Below are 24,253 nucleotides of genomic sequence, written 5' to 3' on the forward strand. Positions count from 1 at the left end.
ACAAAACATCACATCTGAAACTTCATTTCATAACATCCTGGCTTTATGGCTTTGGAACAGTACCTTGCCCAGTACAGAGAACACATCAGAAGACTAAAGCCAGACCATACATCATGGGCTGTGTACATGTTGACACAGAAGCAGTCACATTCTGTAAAGACTGTCATATCCCTTTCTCGGAGAGAGTCACTGTGTAATGACATTGATGAGGATGACGACACCAGACAGTGTCGAAGACAAGAGCTGTAGTTAAGTGAAAGAAGGGGGGGGGGAAATAGATGACAGATCTATGTTTGTCCAGTTTGAGGGAAGGGAGGGACCAATGGCAAGATAACCCTTGGGTTAGTCTATGGATGGCTTTTTAGATATCCTGTGAGAGTGTTGGCAGATGATGATAATCCACAGTACGGTTGTTGGCTTTGTGTAGTGCTGTTGAATCTCTCCCTACTAGTAATATCTCTAATGAAAGCAGCAGTATTTGGAGTATTATTTCATACCATTTGATTATATCAACGTAACACAGTTCAATTTACCAGGGATATATATTGTATAAAGTGTTAAATGCACAATTGTCGAAGCTGATGTAGGCTATATAACAATGAATGTAGTCTCCACAGTTCCTTTACTCAGGTTATTAAATTCTTTCAATTCTGTAACTTTCTAAAGTTCATTTTTTTCCCGGGGTAGTTTCTTCATTTAGTTATCCGTTCTCCATGGTGCCATGGTTTCCACGCCACAATTTGCATCAAATACATAAGATGGTGCATTACACCAACCATGGAGAAAAAAAATGAAAAGTTTGTCTCCTAACCAGGAGGAACACAAAATACATTAATGCTTTCATATCATGTATAATATTTCAAAACGTGTACATCTGACTCTTTTATATTTGAACCTACATTTAAAAAAAAATGGCGCAAGTCCCAGGTTATATAGCCTTGATACAATAATATCGTAATCATATGATAATGGATACGGGTGGGAATACAACGATGCTAATCACAGGAAAGCTAATAGTAATAGCATAGGAGTGTCAAATGACAAAAACATCATACACTTTTTTTAAATCACCTTTCTGACAATAGCAGCTTCTAAACGTTTTGACATATATTTTTCTTCTTAAAAGGCAACCTAAAAGTGCAGTAACTGAGGTAAATAATACAAAATACTGATGAAATATTACGACATTTTGTAAAAATTTTACATAAATGAGAAAATTTAACAGGAGAACAATTGTAAAGTTGTCTTTTTTCACCTCTACGGGCGTAAAAAGCAGTATTACACTGAAAATGTCATATTTACATTGTACATTTGACGTTGAAATGTCTCCCTACTTTACTGTGTGACGTGGTATTGTCCTACTATCTCTCTACTCTGTCTGTATCTATGGTGACCAGTGATTGGTCAGAACTGAAAGGTGTATGGGAATATTCTGGAATGCCTTATAGCAGCCTATGTTGAGGACTCAAAGAGACCATCCCATTGGTCCATACCGGATGAGAGCGTTTAGGGCTCTATTCAAGGGCTCTAAGCGTTACAGATTGTGCGCTAGAAAAATGTAAAGGTCATTTCCGATTGAGTCGATATATGCAGCGTTTACAGTGAATGCAGTCTCCGCTAACGCGAGAACAAATGCCTTTACATTTCAATCAAGCTGTGACGCTGAACTTCCGAGACATGGACTGAAAACAGCCCTAAGGCTGCGTTTAGACAGGCAGCCCAATTCTGATATTTTCTTCACTAATTGGTCTTTTTCAGAGCTGATGTGAAAAGACCTGATGTGATCGGTCAATGAATGAAAAAAAGATCAGAATTGGGCTGCCTGTGTGAACGCAGCCTAAGAGGAATACACAGGGTTGTATACATTTATGACCAGATAGCCCAGGGATGGCTGAAACATGGAGCAGCAGCCTGTGGACCTTAAGCCAAGCAGCCTTCATGACAATATGCTGATGAGGAGGACTCAGTTATACAGGTATGTGTGTGTGTGTGTGTGTGTGTGTGTGTGTGTGTGTGTGTGTGTGTGTGTGTGTGTGTGTGTGTGTGTGTGTGTGTGTGTGTGTGTGTGTGTGTGTGTGTGTGTGTGTGTGTGTGTGTGTGTGTATCTGTATTTGCACATTTTGTTTACGGGCTATGAAATGTGAGTCTATTTGAAGTAAAGGTTGTTGTGTGGTTAATGGGGGGATAGGTACAAAAGTCACACCACTAGTGCCAGGGATGGCACCTCCAGCACTAATGCAGGTAAGAAAAGGCCAAGCTGGGCTACTAAACACATGCAGTCTGTCAAGCCGTTGGGCTCAAGAGAAGCCCTAGACAATAGTGTCTCAGGCATAAACTGTACTACTACTACTGCTGTTCTAAATGCTACTTGTTGACAACAAATACATCCAGATGTCTATACTAAAATGAGGAAACCCTCCATGCTGTTTGTATGCGTATGTACTGTTGAACTAAGCCTATTGAAGTCAAGGCTATACTATACTATGCCGCTGGGAACCGTTGGGAGGATGTAGTTGTGAATGAACACTGACTACTATTCGCCAGGTTCTGTGTTTTCAAGTGTCAATCACATTCTTGAAGTCGTTTTAAATTCAGTATTAAGTATTTGCATTTTTGTATTGAGTCAACATTGCTTTTGGTGAGACATTCCTGGTATATTCTCTGATAGACAAACAACCTATTAAGTCTTCGGCCTATTGGACTGCATAAACCAAAAAGGTACAGAAATGGAAATGTGAGGTGTTGTGTTTTCTGAGGTGAGACATCAACATTACGAGGCTATTGCAACCGTTTGTTTTTTTTCTTCTCCACTAACCATTTGCAATGTTGCCAGGAGTGTTTATTCTCGGTTTGAGTTGAGTGTACTGTACATGCAGATACAAGTGTCCACTATAATGCATGGTGTTAGGAGGTACGCGGTACGGCAGACGGGGCTCCGTCCAACCTCACCGGGTAGTAATAGTATGTAGTTGGTCATATGGCAAAGTAGCAGCAAAAGTAGTAGCAGCAGGAGCAGCCATAATAACAGTTTTTTTTTTTTTGTTGCATTACAATATGTCTTCATTGCATGTGATGTCACTTCCTGTAATATGTTAGACTTCTCTGGTTTGAATCTCTTTTATCAATATGGTCGCCTATATCCCCACCAACCCTTTATCTTTCCTATTTCACATCTGTGTAAGAGCAGAGCTTCGAAGCCTGTGATATATGAAGAAAAAGAAAAGGCGTTTCCATCGAGAGAAGACAGAGGGAACTGACAGCCTGAACCCTGTTTCCATCGAGAGAAGACAGAGGGAACTGACAGCCTGAACCCTGTTTCCATCGAGAGAAGACAGAGGGAACTGACAGCCTGAACCCTGTGCTGTGATATCTCCAGGAACGGCACTCTCACCAGCTCTGGAGCAATACAACATGAGGGCACGTCAAGTGCATTCATACTATCTGTTATTTTGGCAATAGTCCTTCTGTCTGTCATTCAGTGCCACCATTGATGACTTAAATCCCAAAAAAAAAAAAAAAAGATTCCATATGATATGGATAACTTATCTTTTAGGGGGGATCATATGAGATTGTACGTTTTTATATGGACACGGAAGCTGGCACCAAACTAAACAAAAGGCATGCTATCCAGTCTGGGTTTGTTTTGGGGTCATTTTTTATATATATTGTTCATTCCAAAAAAAATGTTGTATTTGTGTTTTCTTTTTTTTGGTGGTTTGTGACTTTGCAGATTCTTTCCTTTCTTTAAGAAATGGGTTTTCCCTTATCCTATCTAGTCTGGTCTGTTCATCTTTCCCAATGTGGAGAAGTCGGAGGCAGGTGTCTGTTAGGGGGGTGCAGTATGGGTGGAGAGCTACTCCTGTAAAGCAGCATGTGGAAGAGGTTAGGGGGAGGAAGGGGACAGCGGGTCGCCTTCGGTCCCAGTCCAGGTGTGGGTGGTTTTGGGGTGAGGTTTTGGGGTGAGGGTTTGGGGTGGGGGGGGCAAGGAGGGAGTGTCACCCCAGGGAGTGGACGTGCTCTTCTTTCCTGTTCTCTGCAGCTTTGGGGTCTCGGCAGGCACAGTCTTCTCGTATGTCACAGGACATGGGGAACGGGATTACCTGGCAGGGACACACAGAGACACATACAATGTTAAATCTAAGCACAAAAACAAAGACAATTAAATGTCTACGAATAATGCTTGGGTGTTATAGGATTTGTACATACGTAGTGTTAATGATGTCTATAGTATTATTGTACTAGTATAATAATTCAGGAGGACTGTGGCTCTGTAGGAGTGCTGATACATTCCTAAAGAACATTAGTTAACAACAGTGGTAATAGTGTCAGATGCCTCAGCGTCCACTCCACTAGCGGGAAACGCCGCTTGACAAGCACGAGCCAACTGCTGCCAGCCAATCCCGTCGCGGTATGTGGTGGAGTACTACGAGTGTTGTGAAGTGTCAATCCTCCATGAAGTGACGAGTGCCCAGAAACACATTCAAAATAGACCCGGCCCACCATAGGCCTCTGCCAGTGTGTAGAGTTTGACGTCACAGGCGAACATCGGCGGTGCGTCAGCGGCACCAGCTGCTGCTGTGTTGCCTCTCCAAGGGCCTGCTTCAGCTGTTTGGGTACAAACAATGCATCCCCAGTCGCTCGAAACTAGGAACACATGTGTCTCCAGCCAGCGCCTGGCGGATTTAGACCAGAGTACGTCTGCACCCCCCCACACTTAGGGTTCTAAGTGGGGGTTTTGACAGAAGGGCCAGAGCAGTGACGGTAGAGAAACATTGGCTACCGCAACAAATAAAGCAGCAATGGGGTAACAAATAAAGTGAGTCATTAGGAAATACTAGGCCTATTAGCGAGCACAATCAGGAAGGCTGTTGGCTGGCTGGCTGGGATGACTTCAGACTTCAGCAGTCAGTCTCATCCTCCAATTATCTGAAAAGGGAATTGTTTGTTGTTACGGCAACATACCGTACAACTAAACCGTGACTACGGGAATAACATCAAGTTCACTAAGTCACAGGCCAACACAAGTAGCTTATTTATTGGCTGGTAAGAAAGACATACAGTACAGAACAGTACAGCAAAGAACGGCAAAAGGGCAAGATTCTGCAGAACATCATTGGACAGAGGATCCCTCGAGAGTCAAAACGTTCCCCTACGGCCTCCGATGTCGTGGTAACACTGGATGGTATATACAGCACAGTAGAGAACATACATCCAGGGAAGCCCACCAATAGCCTGTCTGGGACTCAAGGCCTTCAGGGGCATGGGGTTTGTAGGGTAAACATTGGGGCACTGGGGCTGGAAGAGGGAGAGTGCACCAGTGGCTGAGGCACGATTGACGCATTTCCGTCTTTGAAATGGAGCATTAAACCAAGTTGTTTGTGAGAGGGATTTCCTAATGGACGAGGGTTGGGCGGCCAACACCAGGCTCTTCTGAGAAAACGGGCCCTCCATGTGATGACTTTACAAGCACAGGCCGGACACACTTCAGAAACAGCTGTCAATCGCATGAACAGGGTTTACTCTGTGCCTCTTTAGATCCAGGCATGAGGCAAAAAAAAAAACACCGCTCCAATTCCTCCTCCCTTTTCTCTCTCACGTTCCTTCATACCCTCTTCTGCTGTCCGCTTCACACTTTCTCCTGTCTCTCCCTCTCTGTCAGTTTAGCCCCCATTCTACCTCTACTTGCTCGCTCCCTCCCTCCCACCCCACCCAATCCCTCTCTCCCACAATCCTATCACCACACCCTTTTTACTCCCTCTGTGAGGATCTCTCTATCTGGTCAAATTTGATATGGGTTCCTATGACCTTGACCTCCAGGGTGGCTGGACCAGCTGCCACATCTGGCCCTGATCAGGGATCTCAGAGGGTGGCTGGAACGGGGGCTGAGTGGGGGCCAGGGGCCCCGTGGAAGTCCCAGGAAGACACCCACAGAAACATGAAAGCCCCTGTGAAAGAGCAGGCACATCAGACCCCATGACCCCCACCTCCAAAAACAGACTAGAATCATGCCAGGCCCCACCTATGTGCGTGTAAGTCTATGCTCAGGGGAGGGAAGTGTTTGAGGGGTAGGGAGGCTGTGGAGGAGAAGGACTACTCTCAAACTTGTGTGCACAAACACACACAAATCTAATTTTACACACACACACACACACACACACACACACACACACACACACACACACACACACACACACAATTAACAAAAACAAAACACTCGGGCCTGTTCATTAGGCAACACATTCAATTGATGACAAAATATATATAACATATCAACTTGGTGGTTCGAGCCTTAAATGCTGATTGACTGACAGCCGTGGTATATCAGACCATATACAACAGGTATGACAAAACATTTATTTTTACTGCTGTAATTACATTGGTAACCAGTTTATAATAGCAATAAGGCACCTTGGAGGTTTGTAGTATATGGTCAATATACCAGCGCTAAGGGCTGTGTCTAGGCACTCTGCGGTGCGTTGTGCTTAAAAACAGCCCTTAGACGTGGTATATTGTCCATATACCACACATCCTCAGGCCTTATTGCTTAAATATGTATCATTATATAAGCTACATTTTCCCTGTCACTTCTAAGTGGCTCATCTAGAGATCGTGAAAAAGGGAATCTCACATCTGAAATCAAACTTTGTTTTGGTATTTAAACACATGAAGTGTAATGATCACCTCTCTGTATCATTATTATCTACATAACCTCAACTCCTATGAACACAGGCAAAGCTGATAAAACAAACCAGCACTAATTGTGTTATTCCAATGAGAACCGCTGGTGATCACTCTTCACTACACAGAGATACATGTTGTTATAACAACAAACACAGGCGAGATGGATAGAGAGTGGGGGAAAGGGGAAGGGAGAATGTGTACATGGAAGGAGGGAGAGAGTGGCGAGAGCATGAAAGACCGAACGGGAGAGATAAAGAGAGAAAGAGAGTGCATACAAGAGAGGGAATTAGCAAGAGACGAGAGAGCAAGAGAAATAAAGAGAAATAATGAATGAATGAAAGAGAACGACAGAAAGACATATCCATTGAGAGAGAGAGAAGGGCAGGTTTTGACTTCGCTAGCGCCCGGCAATCGACGTGAGCAAACAGCCAAGGCTCCTAAACCTGCTGGGAGCATGTTTCCCCTGGAGAGTTACTATCTTTGCTCAGCTGTGGAGAAACCCCATCCTCCCCCATCCTCCCCCATCCTCCCACCTCCCAGAAGCTGGTTTTGTTCAACAATCCCCTCCATACCTCCATCCTACTCTTCCCCCACTCCTGGTCCATACCATGCCTCCTCTCTTCCCCCTTTAAGACCAGTATTAAAGGAAACTATTTGGAAGGCCTGAGCTGCTCGTTTAGGGATGGGGTTTTATTGCTGTAAACATTGCGTGGCAGCAAAGGCATACGTTGATAATTAAGTCTTATAAAAAGAAGGCAGGTACGGAACCAACACTTAATGCTTGCCGACCAGAATTGGTTCCGTACCTGCTGGGCCCTGGCCCTGGGACCCGTCATTGCTTCTCTTCCCTTAATTGCCTTGGCAGGGTCTTGGCACAGGGAGCCGAAGTCAAACTCAGTTGCCCTCAGACATTTAAAAATAAGAGCTGTTGATGCAGCACACTCTCTACATGCAGTTAGCCAATATACGCTGTGACCGCAGGGAAACTGAATGGGGCAATGATAGGGCTGGATGCCCAAGGACTTGAGAGCACAAGATGGTTTAATCACAGACACTTCAGTGATGCTCAGAGCTTCCATTGAGAAAGAAACGGACAGCAGTCTCTCTCTCTTCTGAGCAATGGTTCACAATAGAACTGCCCAAGTAGTTGTGTTCTATGCAATCATGTCATTTCCCAGAATGACCCGTTTCGAGGCATCCAGAGTAAGGGGCACCGTGGAACCTTGTGCAGTTGCAGCCCAAACAAGGTGAGACACATAGGAAGGACCAGTATGGATGAGCTGGCCTTTTTATTGCCTGAATTGCATATTTTTTCCATTATCCTGCTTGGTGGATGTAAATCACAGGAGGCTGCTGAGGGGAGGGCGGCTCAAAATAACAGTGTGAATGAACCGTGTGTTTGATGAGTTTGATAACATTCCATTGATTCTGTTTCAGCCATTACTCTGAGCCTGTCAGCTGCCTGTGATGTACATGTACAGCTCACTTTGACACAGTACTGAATGTCCATCATCTCATTCTCAGATGAGTAAATAGCTATACCAATAAATAACGGATAAATACACTTTTTCCTATTCAGGTGCATCATCGGGTGTGAAAGGAAAATCCCCCAAGTCAACAAACAGGAAACGTTTTCTGCCCTCTCCACACTTCCAAGGTCATCGAGTCAATCACTACTGCTTGATATAAACTGAACAACCTTGATAGGATTATAGAAGAGATGCAGAATCCCAGAACAATAATACTGCACTGTGTGGTAATTGGTTGAACTCTTGCCTTTAAGATCTGAGAGGGTCATTTCCATGGGAAACAATATAGAAAGTGTATGAAAACCCCAAAGAACTAAGAGAAAACATATGTCGGTTGTTTTTGTTCAAATTGACTCAGTCATGACCTTTTTGTAAAAGGTGTGATGTGTCAGTCTAAATTGGTGTTTGTTTGAGTAGAAATGTAGCAGAGCGACAAAACAGGTCATTCATTTCCACGGAACCAACCTCACCTGGCCTGACATATTTATTTAGCTGCATTTTTTTCTCTCTTTAATTTGGTGTATCAACATTTTCGTTAAACTTCAAAAAGGTATGTCTGTTTGAAGTTTCTCCCTGGTGGAACTTGTAGAAGTTAGAGTAAATGTAAACACGGAAACAGTCACTCGTAGCGATGTCTAGAGAAAAACAGGGGCTGCAAAAGTGCATGTTTGGGAGAGGAGCAAAAAAAACGCCCTGTCTCAGTGAATAAACCAATGGAATGGTAGAGTTCCACGAAACTGGACGGAGACTAACAGAGCAATAATGACACAGGGAAAACAAGAATATGGGTCATGGAGGGAATGAAAAGGTGTAGGCGTGGGGTGGGGGAGCTCCAAAAAAGGTCATTTAAGTCGCCAAAGTGGCACAGTCCACAATGCAAAAACAAACAGCCACAGTATGATTGTGGAGGAGGGAGGGTTGCTTTGCCTGGTGGCTCCCATTTCATAAGAAGGAATTCCTTCTATGGGGTTCTGGGAGAACCGTAAAGGGCCAAGCCAGGCAGGCAGAGAAGCAGGCAGGCAGTCTCAGCCATACCCTCCCTTCATCCCTCTTCCCTCCCCCTTTGCCTGCCAACAGCTTGAAGTCATTAGGGGGGATCCTGTGGTGACCTTTTGTGCAGCCTGCCTCGCACCTTCAAAGTCCCTGATCAGAATAATGCACAGCAAGTCATCCAGAACTCCTTAATATGCAAATCTCCAGGAGAAAGAAAGAAGGGGGGAAAGAGAAAAGTGGAGATAAGGAACAAAAACAAACACGGGGTGGCGGGGAAGTACTTTAGCCCCTCCCCCTTCGTCTCTCTTTCGTTTATTGCGCTCACACGAAAGAACAGAAAAGAATGGGGGGAAATTAAGCTGGAAGGTTTTGCCTGGAGGATAGAAGGAGGGGGAGAAGTGGAGAAGGGGGTGTTCTGATGTTATCTTCAATAAGCTGGCAGGGCTTTGTTATCATGTGCTGTGTCACAGCGCTAGGAACAACAACCCTGAGTAGGATTCCAGCTGAGTCACTGCCCCCACAGGCACAACAAGTTGTGGTGGTAAATACTGGTGGCATGATACTGTATCGCTCTGTCTGTGTGTGTGTGTGTGTGTGTGTGTGTGTGTGTGTGTGTGTGTGTGTGTGTGTGTGTGTGTGTGTGTGTGTGTGTGTGTGTGTGTGTGTGTGTGTGTGCCCGTGCGTGCGTGTGGTTTCCAGAGCCTTTCCGGGGACTCTCTCTATTACCACAGTGTGGTTTGCAAGACTCTTCAATACCTCAATACTGCTCACTTCATCACTCTCTGTGTGTGGTGTTCCCTTTAGAGCAGTGCAATCACTGAAATAAACCATGGCGGTAAGGTGGCATGTCCAAAGGAATAACAGAGAAAGTAGAGGTTGTGTGGAGAGATTGGCAGTGGGGGTGGTTTCCCTTGACCTCTGACAGACACAGAATAGTCAGACCAGCACAACAATCCCAGCCAGCTCACTAAGTAATACAAACACCCTTTTGTGAATGTATGGGGGGGGGGGGGATTATCATTCAGTTGATCCAATGGGGTCTCTACACTAACCTGAGTGCTTGAGTGACAGGACCTAGATACATGGGGTTGAAATCTATGTTCTTACTTAGACCGTCTATACTCCCAGCACCTATATTCACACTGGTAGCCTACATCTAGCAGGCCTGAATGGGTCCTGGGTCCCTATTTGACTATCACCGGTCCAGACAAAACGACGCTACATCTAACAGACCTGAAGGGATGGAATCTCTGAAGGGCTGAAACAGCAACACTAACTTCCCACAAGGAGAACAACAGTGTGTGACTGACTGTGCCTGTGTGTCACCAGTGAGTGGGCAAAATGGACAGAAACTGTCGTAAAAAGAGGTCTGAGAGTTATTTGTCATTGTCTGTGTCATGTTGTTTTGTTTTTGAGTGCTTACGCAAGCCTCCGGGCTGGTGGCCATGTGTTCCTTTAAGAAAATGAGAATCAGGTGAAAGTGGAGTTAAGTGTTCTGTTGCTGTTTTGGCTGGGGTGACCAGACGGAGGAGAGTGAGCTCTGCCTCGCAGGAACACCCAACCACATCTTGAAGGCTAAAACAACTAAAGCCAGCTACACGTCTACAAGCTCTATACAACAACACCGTCCCTCTGCATGAAATAAACATGTACAGTACTTTTCAAAGGCAACACCATTTAGGTCCGGACTGTTTTCACGAAGTCAGATGAGGGAATAAAATGTGTCTTTCAGTCTTTCTACTGAATTTGGATGCCACATGTTCTATTTCATGACATGCTTGATAAGACATTAGAACACTTCCCATGTTTCATGCCTCTCACATCTCACATTCACGTCAGACTCACTTCTCCTCCATACATTTCCTTCTCGTTTCTTTAACTCCGGTAACCTCTTTAGCCATTCGCTCATGGCAGCCGATAAATCAAATTATGATCAGTTATTTCAGAGCAATTTTCTCTATCTTTCCCAAATCCTAACCGTTTCCAGGGAAGTCACTTTTGAAATACCAGATGAAGTGTTTGCTTCAAAAGGCTGAATGCCTGGGAGTAGCGCCTGGCTTTGGGGCTTGAGCCCAGGTGATCCTCTTATCATTGCGGCTCAGCGGAAATGGCCACCGTTCAGAGACACGCTCCTAGAGATGGACCCAATCCTCTGTCTGTCTGTCTGTCTGTCTGTCTGTCTGTCTGTCTGTCTGTCTGTCTGTCTGTCTGTCTGTCTGTCTGTCTGTCTGTCTGTCTGTCTGTCTGTTATTCGGTATCCAAGGACACTAACCACAAAACCTCAATATTATGCAGCTTACAATTGTTTGTAGGACTTTTTTTAAATCACAGGTACAGTGCATTGGGAAACTATTCAGACCCCTTGACTTTTTCCACATTTTGTTACATTACAGCCTTATTCTAAAATTGATTTAAAAAAACTGTCTTTTATAAATGTTTGCACATTTATAAAAAATAAAATAAATACCGTATTCAGACACTTTGCTATGAGACTCAAAATTGAGCTCAGGTGCATCCTGTTTCCAATGATCATCCTTGAGATGTTTCTACTACTTCATTGGAGTCCACCTGTGGTAAATTCAATTGAATGGACATTATTTGGAAACACACACACCTGTCTATATAAGGTCTCACAGTTGACAATGCATGTCAGAGCAAAAATAAATTGTCTGTAGAGCTCCGAGACAGGATTGTGTCGAGGGACCGATCTGGGGACAGGTACCAAAACATTTCTGCAGCATTGAAGGTCCCCCAGAACACAGTGGCATCCATCATTCTTAAATGGAAGAAGTTTGGAACCACCAAGACTCTTCCTATAGCTGGCCGCCCAGCCAAACTGAGCAATCGGGGGAGAAGGGCCTTTGTCAGGTAGGTGACGAAGAAACCGATGGTCACTCTGACAGAGCTTTAGAGTTCCTCTGTGGAGTTGGGAGAACTTTCTAGCAGGACAACCATCTCTGCAGCACTCCACTAATCAGGACTTTATGGTAGAGTGGCCAGACGGAAGCCACTCCTCAGTAAAAGGTACATGACAGCCTGCTTGGAGTTTGCCAAAAGGCACCTAAATACTCTCAGACCATGAGAAACACCTGGTCTGATGAAACCTAGATTAAACTCTTTGGCCTGCATGCCAAGCGTCACTTCTGGAGTAAACCTGGCACCATCCCTACGGTGAAGCCTGGAGGTGGCAGCATCATGCTGTGGGGATGTTTTTCAGCTGCAGGAACTGGGAGACTAGTCAGGGTCGAGGGAAAGATGAATGGAGCAAAGGTTCACTTTCCAACAGGACAACAACCCAAAGCAAACAGCCAAGACAACGCAGGAGTGGCTTTGGCACAAGTCTCTGAATGTCCTTGAGTGGCCCTGTCAAGAGCCCGGACTTGAACCCGATCAAACATCTCTGGAGAGACCTGAAAATAGCATAGCTGTGCAGTGACGCTCCCCATCCAATCTGACAGAGCTTCAGAGGATCTGCAGAGAAGAATGGGAAAAACTCCCCAAATACAGGTTTGCCTAGCTTGTTGCGTCATACCCAAGAAGACTCGAGTCGGCAATTGCTGCCAAAGGTGCTTCAATAAAGTACAGAGTAAAGGGTTTGAATACTTATGTGAATGTAATATTTCCTTTTTTATTTTTAATACACTTGCTAAAATTTCTAAAAACAGGCTTTTGCTTTGTCATTATGGGGTGTCGTGTGTAGATTGACGAGGGGAAAACATGATTTAATCCATTTTTAGAACAAGGCTGTAACGTAACAAAATGTGGGAAAAGGGTTCTGAATACTTTCTGAATACACTGTACGTGAATTATAATCACACAGCCTTCCGACGCGTTTTGAAGGCCAACAGAGGCCGAAAGTCACCTTAAGTACATGTGCAGTTCATAGACAACTGTGCGTTGCCATCGGAGTCTAAAAGTGTGTTTTATCATTGACACCAGCCATGTGACATTGAATGAACCAGTACTAATATTACAGCCCATGTTGACTAAGTGTGTGACATGAGAGCTCCCATAGACCTAGAGCCTGTCTACCAGGTTGGTTTCACAACAGAAGCCATAAACCTTTTGTTTTTAACAACAAGAACAGAGCGAGCGGAATAGGTCAAAGTGGAGGAGTCTAAGAGAACAGGAAGAGTGGAATAGGACAAAGTGGAGGAGTCTAAGAGAACAGGAAGAGTGGAATAGGACAAAGTGGAGGAGTCTAAGAGAACAGGAAGAGTGGAATAGGACAAAGTGGAGGAGTCTAAGAGAACAGGAAGAGTGGAATAGGACAAAGTGGAGGAGTCTAAGAGAACAGGAAGAGTGGAATAGGACAAAGTGGAGGAGTCTAAGAGAACAGGAAGAGTGGAATAGGACAAAGTGGAGGAGTCTAAGAGAACAGGAAGAGTGGAATAGGTCAAAGTGGAGGAGTCTAAGAGAACAGGAAGAGTGGAATAGGACAAAGTGGAGGAGTCTAAGAGAACAGGAAGAGTGGAATAGGACAAAGTGGAGGAGTCTAAGAGAACAGGAAGAGTGGAATAGGTCAAAGTGGAGGAGTCTAAGAGAACAGGAAGAGTGGAATAGGTCAAAGTGGAGGAGTCTAAGAGAACAGGAAGAGTGGAAGTCTAAGAGAACAAAGTGGAGGAGTCTAAGAGAACAGGAAGAGTGGAATAGGACAAAGTGGAGGAGTCTAAGAGAACAGGAAGAGTGGAATGGGACAAAGTGGAGGAGTCTAAGAGAACAGGAAGAGAATAGGACAAAGTGGATAGAGAACAGGAAAGTGGAATGGACAAAGTGGAGTCTAAGAGAACAGGAAGAGTGGAATAGGACAAAGTGGAGGAGTCTAAGAGAACAGGAAGAGTGGAATAGGACAAAGTGGAGGAGTCTAAGAGAACAGGAAGAGTGGAATAGGACAAAGTGGAGGAGTCTAAGAGAACAGGAAGAGTGGAATAGGACAAAGTGGAGGAGTCTAAGAGAACAGGAAGAGTGGAATAGGACAAAGTGGAGGAGTCTAAGAGAACAGGAAGAGTGGAATAGGACAAAGTGGAGGAGTCTAAGAGAACAGGAAGAGTGGAATAGGACAAAGTGGAGGAGTCTAAGAGAACAGGAAGAGTGGAATAGGTCAAAGTGGAGGAGTCTAAGAGAACAGGAAGAGTGGAATAGGTCAAAGTGGAGGAGTCTAAGAGAACAGGAAGAGCGGAATAGGTCAAAGTGGAGGAGTCTAAGAGAACAGGAAGAGTGGAATAGGTCAAAGTGGAGGAGTCTAAGAGAACAGGAAGAGTGGAATAGGTCAAAGTGGAGGAGTCTAAGAGAACAGGAAGAGTGGAATAGGTCAAAGTGGAGGAGTCTAAGAGAACAGGAAGAGTGGAATAGGTCAAAGTGGAGGAGTCTAAGAGAACAGGAAGAGTGGAATAGGTCAAAGTGGAGGAGTCTAAGAGAACAGGAAGAGTGGAATAGGACAAAGTGGAGGAGTCTAAGAGAACAGGAAGAGTGGAATAGGTCAAAGTGGAGGAGTCTAAGAGAACAGGAAGAGTGGAATAGGACAAAGTGGAGGAGTCTAAGAGAACAGGAAGAGTGGAATAGGACAAAGTGGAGGAGTCTAAGAGAACAGGAAGAGTGGAATAGGACAAAGTGGAGGAGTCTAAGAGAACAGGAAGAGTGGAATAGGACAAAGTGGAGGAGTCTAAGAGAACAGGAAGAGTGGAATAGGTCAAAGTGGAGGAGTCTAAGAGAACAGGAAGAGTGGAATAGGTCAAAGTGGAGGAGTCTAAGAGAACAGGAAGAGTGGAATAGGTCAAAGTGGAGGAGTCTAAGAGAACAGGAAGAGTGGAATAGGTCAAAGTGGAGGAGTCTAAGAGAACAGGAAGAGTGGAATAGGTCAAAGTGGAGGAGTCTAAGAGAACAGGAAGAGTGGAATAGGACAAAGTGGAGGAGTCTAAGAGAACAGGAAGAGTGGAATAGGTCAAAGTGGAGGAGTCTAAGAGAACAGGAAGAGTGGAATAGGTCAAAGTGGAGGAGTCTAAGAGAACAGGAAGAGTGGAATAGGTCAAAGTGGAGGAGTCTAAGAGAACAGGAAGAGTGGAATAGGTCAAAGTGGAGGAGTCTAAGAGAACAGGAAGAGTGGAATAGGTCAAAGTGGAGGAGTCTAAGAGAACAGGAAGAGTGGAATAGGTCAAAGTGGAGGAGTCTAAGAGAACAGGAAGAGTGGAATAGGACAAAGTGGAGGAGTCTAAGAGAACAGGAAGAGTGGAAAGGTGGGGAGTATAGAACTGTGAGGATAAAACGTTGATTCATTCTGATACTGTGGAGCGCTGATGTTAGAATAGTGATGGAGGAACAGTGAAGGTGGAACGGAAGCAATCACACACATTCTGATTGGACTCTGTGGAGAGCGGACACATGGGCCGGCTCCCAGCAGGAAATGAAGAGACTCCGGATCCAGACAGACAGACACATGCTACAGTGCAAAACGAGCCAGACAGACAGACAGACACATGCTACAGTGCAAAACGAGCCAGACAGAGAGACAAACAGATACACATACTTCAGTAAAAACCCAGCCAGATACACAGAGGAGGACAAAGGAGCCAGAGAAACAGATTACAGTACAGACTTCTAACCCAGAGAGCCAGGCACAGCTTGGGTAACAGACCGCAACACACACACCATGCTAGAGATTAACAAGGAAGGGGACCTTGTCTGGATCATAGAGAAAGGCAAAATATCAACCTCAACCATCTAGCAAGGGACACTCATGAACACCAACTGATAAGGCACTGCCGATGTGCAATAGAAAAGGGAAGCGTAATGTTGCTTATCTTCAAAATGTCAAGATCAGAAAGATGTCAGCGAGCATAAGTTCACAAACGAATGACTCAAATGACTCAGTAGCCACAGTGACAACGTGAGAATACATTTAAGATCACTTTGTCAAGGGAGTAGCAACTGAACTGTTCTGTTAACTTATCTTAAACCATTTCAAAAGGCAGATACATTTTGCCTTGAGACGGTTTAGTGAATCCCGGTCCAGGTGTTCTATACTACTCACCTTCTTGGTCTTGACGGTGGAGTGGCAGCAGTCCCCTCCGTCGTAGTTACAGAAGGCTCTGTTGTTGACCGAGTCACAGTAATTGTCTCCAATGAACGGCTGTGACAGAGACAAACAAGAGGAGACAATAAGAGGCAGGACATCAATCAACAACCTAGACAGTGTACTGTACATACACATATGGACAACATAGATGAGAACCACACTGATTCTCTCTGATGTATTTGATTACCCCATTTAAGTGCTCTATATTCAAGTTGGATTTTATTCATATTGTATTGTTTTTCTTGTCTTTTTTTAGGTTTTGTTCTGGATTTGCTGATTAATCCGGTACAAAATGTTTACCTCTTCCAATGTGACTTTTTAAGCCGCGGGAGGTCTAGACATGTAAACATGAGTACACCATAAACTATATGAGGCTAAGAAACACTCTAATCATGTGCTTTATGAGGCTAGCCCCGCCCTACCCTTCCTGGTTTATCCAATTGGCTTAAACTGTGTGGATGATGATACCAAGAGGGTGAATACTTTCTTTACTACGATAAACTGAAAATATATCACAGTAAAATTAACCAACTTAAATTAAACGCCGCTTGTACCTTTTTATAGACTCGCATCGGCACACCTTTCAGAAAATAAATGCCTGTTTCAAATAAACGCCCGGTCTAAATGAATTGTTTATGAGGTTACCATGGACACCGCTTTGATATTCCCACGGTGATTTGCATATAGGTTATTTATTCTATCACCGTTGCAATGACACCACCAGAAAGAAAACACAACATCAAATTCAAGCTAGCCATGATCAAATTCACAGAGCAAAAAATGGGCGAGGCAACAGCCAGGCATTTTGGAGTTGATCCACTACAAGTGAGAGAAGGGTGAAAAAATAAACCATCAAAAATGTACCAAAAGTCCAAATTCACCGTTTGTCTGAGATGGATCAGAAGAGGGCGAGACTGCAAGGTAGGGGGGGAGGGAGAATGTAAGCTGTGTGTATTAAGGAAATAGACACCTGGCTCAAATAGAAGCCTGTCTCTATAATAAGTGCTGGTTGTGTTCAGTGATTGATGCAAATAAACGCCTGGGATAATTAATTGAAGTTTTGCGATAAATATATATTTTGGAAAAGAGGAAAGAACAAGTTTTGTTAAACATACTCTGAAAATATTGGAATACTACAATATCAGCTACAGGGTGTGTAGACAAAGTGTTAGGCTACTATAACCCAGTACCAGTTCTTTCCTGCTTCACTTCTCTAGTGGTGGGATGCTCTGAAACAGAGCCAGGTCCCCATGTGGGTAAAGTGTTTCATTTTGGAGACAACATGAATCAAACCTGACTAATTGGCTTCTACGCTTGTGCCGGTATCCACGGTAACTGACGTCACTGGAGCAGAGCATCTCCCCAGAGAGAACAATTAGCTACCCATGCTCTGAAACAATGTTATATTTCAACCTTCTCCCGAATGAGCTCACCTGCTGTTAAAAGGCTTGTCTCTCTGATAGGTAGCTTGCTCCTTCACTAGGCTGGCTGGCAGTGTATTCAGGGCAATGTGTTCAGAACTGTGTGTGTGTGTGGGCTTGCGTATATGTGTGTGTATCTATGTCTGTATTTGTATCTGTGTATCTTTAAATCTTGACGGCTCCCGCCAGGCTAGTGTCTGCACAAACTCCATGGGGAGTAGAACAAATTGAAAAAGCTACATATCTGGAAACTTAAGGTGATGCCTGATCTGATAACATTTAGAAAATAGCAGGATACATTGCAAAATACATAAAGAGGCACTGGTTATAATCCTATTCCGTGACAGTGTTTATACTCCTCATACACCTCTCATCATCACCACTGGCCTCCATGACGCATGGCACGTCCTCTTACCTCACTTCCTCTCACGCAATTGAATCAGAGATACTGTATTTAATGACAAGATGGTCTCTGCCCTAACAATTGGAGTCGTGAAGGCATATGGTCTGCTTATCGGTATTCTTATTAGTCTGCTTATCGCTGTATTATCACATGGACAGATTTGGATGGGAGTGGACCCTCTTGCTTCACCTCGTCCTCTCTGGTTGAAGCCCTTACCTCTCTCCCTCTCATGCAAACCTATGACCCCACTTCCTACAACTCAGGTGAAGTCCTTCCCTCACATCCTCTCACACAGATTAGGCCCTTAGCCCATATATTTCATCTCAGGCAAAACCTTTATCTCATAGATAAACTACTATTCTCAGAAAGTTCATAGAAGTTCTTACATCACATCTTTTGATGCAGTGGAGCACCTCTGGGTGTGGATACCACTTCAGTCCCATTGTACACACTATATTCTGTAAGGAGACAAAAGGAAAAAAGTCAGTAGGATTTCAGACACTCAAAATATCTCTACCATCAATCTGTGAGCTGTGGAATAAAATGTATTGATTAAATCAATGAAAATGATAGGCGAGATGTCGTTGTAAGGATGGATATTATAGACATATTGGTCATTAGAACAAGTAGTAGTAGTAGTACCAGTCATGATTTTGGGGTAAGTATTTTTCCTGCTTTCGATATCAGACTGTGGAGTGAAAGTAGTTCATGAGGAATGGCATGTTGTTGCCACATGCTGTTAATGCATCATTGCGTTGTCCCCAGAACCCACACAAACCTAAACAAGGAGTCATACGGTAAGACTACCCACTGGGCACAGACTTCTAGTTTTGATTTACATTTGAGTTGTCAACTACTGTAAATGCAACGTGAAATCAACACGAAATGTCACCATGTCATTGGATTTAGGTTCAAAGTTGGGTGGGGAAAAAAATGACCAAAAAAGAAACCGCCTAACTCTGGAACCGATAGAGTAAATATATCTTTATACAATATAAGGCAACATTGATATTGTCAATGGCTGACAGGGGTTTAACAAATATAAACTTGTCATGAAGCTAGAGAGGACGATAATAGTACACGTCTGATGGTGGTCGGTTGGCTCTTTGAAGTCTGCCACCTCTTCGCAGTGACGTCTGATCACAAACCACGAGCACATTTCACTCCGAGTCGAGTCACTTGCACAAAGGTAGGTTGCAGCAAGTGCTTCTACAGGTCAAATAACTTGAAATAACTTACAACGGGATGCTTTTACCAAAGCGACTGAAGCCGACTTAGGACCTATCCTGCTCAACCACGTCATGCCTCCACCTCATTCCAACGTTACCAGCTTACCAAAATCGAACAGCTTTTCTCATAAATCTTTTTTTCCTCTCTCTCGTCACAATACATGTGCCTATTTGGACAACACATATTGTGACACATCCTGGTCTGTGAGGAGGGCAGGGTGCCAACACTCCAGTGGAACGACTATGTTTCTTGTTACGTTGTTACCTTAACTCACTCCACATTCAGGAAGTGCGAAGGTCAATGGTATTTCCCATATGAATAAATGAATGGATGTTTTCAACGGTGGTGAAGTCTGCTTTTGATGGATTACCCCTCCACAGATCGCTGAATATATCTACTTGACACGATATAACTTGATCCTTATACTGTATAAAGGTGCTCTTTCATACCAGGGCCCCGGGAGATTGAGTACGAAACGTGTTCTCAAATATCTCCACGGTATGTGTGGAATCTGCTCTCTTGCTTTCATTGTCTGCTCTCACTTGGATACATAAAATACACACATTTGTTCTCGGGGGCTTCTGAGGGGATTTTAATGTAATGTGTGTGTGTGTGTGTGTGTGTGTGTGTGTGTGTGTGTGTGTGTGTGTGTGTGTGTGTGTGTGTGTGTGTGTGTGTGTGTGTGTGTGTGTGTGTGTGTGTGTGTGTGTGTGTGTGTGTCTGTGTGTGCGTATCTGTGTGTCTCCGTGTATGTGCGTTTGCCAGCAGCATACCACCCTGCATACCTCTGCTGGCTTGCTTCTGAAGCTAAGCAGGGTTGGTCCTGGTCAGTTCCTGGATGGGAGATCAGATGCAGCTGGAAGTGGTGTTGGAGGGCCAGTAGGAGGCACTCTTTCCTCTGGTCTAAAAAAAATATCCCAATGCCCCAGGGCAGTGATTGGGGACACTGCCCTGTGTAGGGTGCTGTCTTTCGGATGGGATGTTAAAGAGGTGTCCTGACTCTCAGAGGTCATCAAAGGCCCCATGTCACTTATTGTAAGAGTAGGGGTGTTAACCCCGGTGTCCGGGCTAAATTCCCAATCTGGCCCTCAAACCATCACGGTCACCTAATAATCCCCAGTTTACAATTGGCTCATTCATCCCCCTCCTCTCCCCTGTAACTATTCCCCAGGTCGTTGCTGCAAATGAGAACGTGTTCTCAGTCAACTTACCTGGTAAAATAACGGATAAATACAAATGTTATGCGGGCTGAGAGTATATAAAAGAATATCTGTCTTCCGCAGGGTCTGTCTGTGTGAAATGAGAGGGTTTTCAGGGTAACGTGATGTCCCAAGACGAAGGCAGTCCAGTACATGCAGTAAAACCAGTGTGGACCGGGACCAAAAGTGCCATCCACAGCAAAGGACTGGCTGACCTCCGCTGGAGCATTTCTTTCCCAGCCCTGCCATGTCCCAATAACACACGAATTGACACGCTTTTTCACTGCTGCAAACTAAGGTATTTTTCATTTCAGTGCCGTCAGCAAATCAATGGCAGAAAAAAGAGGAAGGGAGAGAGGGCAGAGAGAGAGGGATCGGCGGACAGAGAGAAAGAACAACAGAGCAATTGAGGACAGTTGGATGCTGGGCAGCACCACATTCCTTTCCCAGCACGCTTCTGTGAAGTGGGTGAGCTCACTTAAGTGGGCAGGGGGGGGGTGGTCAAATAGACTCCCCCCAGGCAGGATGACCATAGTAAGATTGGCTAGACTTTGGTACATGTCCTCTACATCTGCAAAGGGGGTTGCAGCTGGGAGGTGGGGCTAGAGAGATTTAGTTGTAAAACTTTTTGCTGGCCACTTTCGATAAGATGATGTCACCGACCGACCCGCTAGGCATGACCGTAAATCAAAATAATCCACAACCGTGGCCCCCCTCCCCCGTGCACGGGATCCTCGCCCAAGCACCTGCCCCACGTGCAATGATATCACACCAAAATAGATCCCATGGTGAGGTCATGTCTCTAATAGATATTATTCACACAGAAATGACTGATTCTAAATGTAGCAGTGTAATTTCTGCTGATGCAAGAAAAGAGAGCTACAGAAAGTGTGAGAGAGAGGAGGAGTATGGTAGCCTAAGTGGGTCAAACCCCCAAACTAATGGGTCGGAAGGGTGATACATCACTATAAGTGATGAAGAGACTAAACCCCCTGGCTCAGCACATATGGAAATGCAAAGTGGATTTCAGCCTGTGTTCTAAAGAAAATGTCTGCATTTTTAACAGTGAATCAAGAGTAGCTCCACGATAAAGATTTGAAGGTAAAATGACATGAGAATAATACCACATAATCTAATCATGGGTTATTAGTGAATCATCAGTCACATTTGATAGTTCTCTACTTATGCAACTCTATTTCCCATAATCAGTCTTCTATTGAGTTTTTGTAATATTGTAGGTGGTACGGACCACATGTGATTAGAGATAGGAGGCATATTACGCATCACTCATTTGATTAGAGATAGGAGGCATATTACGCATCACTCATTTGATTAGAGATAGGAGGCATATTACGCATCACTCATTTGATTAGAGATAGGAGGCATATTACGCATCACTCATTTGAAAACCCTTATAGGCCAGGATTCAATCAATTGCAGCCACCAGGGTGGATTTCCAGATAGGGCTTCCAGAAGTGTGTTCAGGTTGAGTTGACACTTTCATTTACAAGCTGGATGTCCCATGGTGTGAGCCATCAGTTCTGAAGGCCAACCTGACTGAGTAGTCATCCGCTGCACACAACCAGACTGACAAAGTTGAGATATTTTTTATTCTAGAGGGGGGTCCTGTTGTTGTCAGGAAGCCAAAGAGGTGGAACAGGTTGAATTGGAATTCACACGCATTGATTGACATGCATTGATTGCATTGATGTGCCGGCACAGAGGTACAAGCAGTGGCAGTATACACTGCTGAGCACACTGGCCTATATTGATTTCACCTCATCCAACCCTCATGTAGCCTCTCTATGCTCCATCAATTCTGTTTCCCTTTCCCCCTTTCGCCTCGTCTCCAGACTCACATGACACCAGCGTATAAATCATATCAATTACACAAATCAATTACAAAGGGATCATTTTATTTCCCCCGCACTGCCACAAATGGCTGACTCAGTGCGACTTGTAATGAAAACAAAACACCACTCGAAAAACATAACGCTCTCAATCCCAACTCCCAAGACCCTCATTGGCTAGCGTAGCCCCTGGCCCTATTTATGGTCCACCTCCATCCAACTGTAGCTAAAAACCTTCAAAATAACTTTGAACTGAAATTGAATAATTAAGTCCCATTGACTTAAATCAAGTACAATGAAGCGAGGAGGTCGGTGGAATTCACCGACAAAATCATTTCGAGGCAACAACGTCATTATGGTTCTTATCGTAGTGTATTTCATTACTCTCCATGTGAATTACGTGCACGGGGGGGACAAAGCTTACACAACATTTACGGTACGCTTCTGTAAACTGACCCCCCCCCACCCTTTTTTTGCAATCGCAGCTGCCAATTTAGGCAATCAGTGCAGACTCAATACAATAGCCCTGTCAGGTATATCTAAATCAAACCAGGCTATTAAGGCTTGTAATGGGGTCGTTTCAAAAATTATAGTGATTACTGACGACACGGCACTTTTGAGCTTTTACAACTTGGCCCCGTGGGTTCACATGAGTTCAGAGATGACTGGCTGGGATCTGACTGTGTTGTTCCAAGTCGCATTGGTTAATTGTGTTGGGATATGCCTAGTAGTAGAAGGTTAACTGACTGTAAGTTGGGTGTACTGTAGCGGGTGGCGGTGGTATTGGACTACACCGAGTTTGGCAGTACAACACTTCATGTCCCAGAGTCCACTGCAACTTGTTTTCTCTGATTGAACTCTCGCAGAGGCTTCCTCTTATGTTGTTGTCCCATACTGTCTTTGTCTGTCTGTCTGTCTGTCTGTCTGTCTGTCTGTCTGTCTGTCTGTCTGTCTGTCTGTCTGTCTGTCTGTCTGTCTGTCTTTCTCTGTTCCTATCAATATGATGTGTTTTCCGTTGTCGCCACCCAATATGATTTGGCCACAGAGAGACAGTAGGTGGGAATGGCTCGGTCTGTAGTTCATAATATTACCAGGATATAGACACGCAGTGTCAAATTCCTAATAGGAAGGATCATGAGCAGCAGTGCTTTGTGAAGTATGTCTGTGATACTTGTAACAGACACACACACACACACACACACACACACACACACACACACACACACACACACACACACACACACACACACACACACACACACACACACACACACACACACACACACACACACACACACACACACACACACACACACACACACACACACCTTGACTTTGGGTGGGTTTCTCCAGTGCTCCTTGCGCATGCTGTCTGCGGTCATGTTGCTAAGCAGGATCACCACGTCGCTGTTATTGTCCCTGCACGTCAGCTCACACTCCTCACCTGTGTGTGTGTTACAAAACAAACCCAACGATATCATCAGTGTCTGCACAAACTGTTCAAACATCAAATCAGGTTTTATTCTATTTAGAAAACAACACTTTAATTCATATCCATCTATTTGATGATGATAATAATAATAATAATAATAACTTGGTGGGTGGTTATAAACTCAGCAAAAAAAGAAACGTCCCTTTTTCAGGACCCTGTCTTTCAAAGATAATTCGTAAATATCCAAATAACTTCACAGATCTTCATTATAAAGGGTTTAAACACTGTTTCCCATGCTTGTTCAATGAACAATAAACAATTAATGAACATGCACCTGTGGAACAGTTGTTAAGACGCAAACAGCTTAGAGATGGTAGGCAATTAAGGTCACAGTTATGAAAACTTAGAACACTAAAGAGGCCTTTCTACTGACTCTGAAAAAC

General features: G+C 44.3%; 1 protein-coding gene across 1 annotated transcript in view; it reads right to left on the reverse strand.

Moving 5' to 3' along the window:
* Positions 1-3,569: 3,569 nt before the first annotated feature.
* LOC118374103 (pappalysin-1-like) overlaps positions 3,570-24,253 on the reverse strand; it is a 183,612-nt gene continuing 162,928 nt past the window's right edge. The window contains exons 19-22 of the mRNA XM_052521171.1: positions 23,707-23,822; positions 18,486-18,557; positions 16,231-16,329; positions 3,570-4,100 (exon numbers count right to left, since the gene is read on the reverse strand). Of these exons, the coding sequence (XP_052377131.1) occupies positions 3,996-4,100; positions 16,231-16,329; positions 18,486-18,557; positions 23,707-23,822 (392 nt within the window). The 3' untranslated portion in view covers positions 3,570-3,995. The remainder of the gene's footprint in view (positions 4,101-16,230; positions 16,330-18,485; positions 18,558-23,706; positions 23,823-24,253) is intronic.

The sequence above is a fragment of the Oncorhynchus keta genome, chromosome 6 (genome assembly GCF_023373465.1).
Source record: "Oncorhynchus keta strain PuntledgeMale-10-30-2019 chromosome 6, Oket_V2, whole genome shotgun sequence".
Lineage (NCBI taxonomy): Eukaryota > Metazoa > Chordata > Actinopteri > Salmoniformes > Salmonidae > Oncorhynchus > Oncorhynchus keta.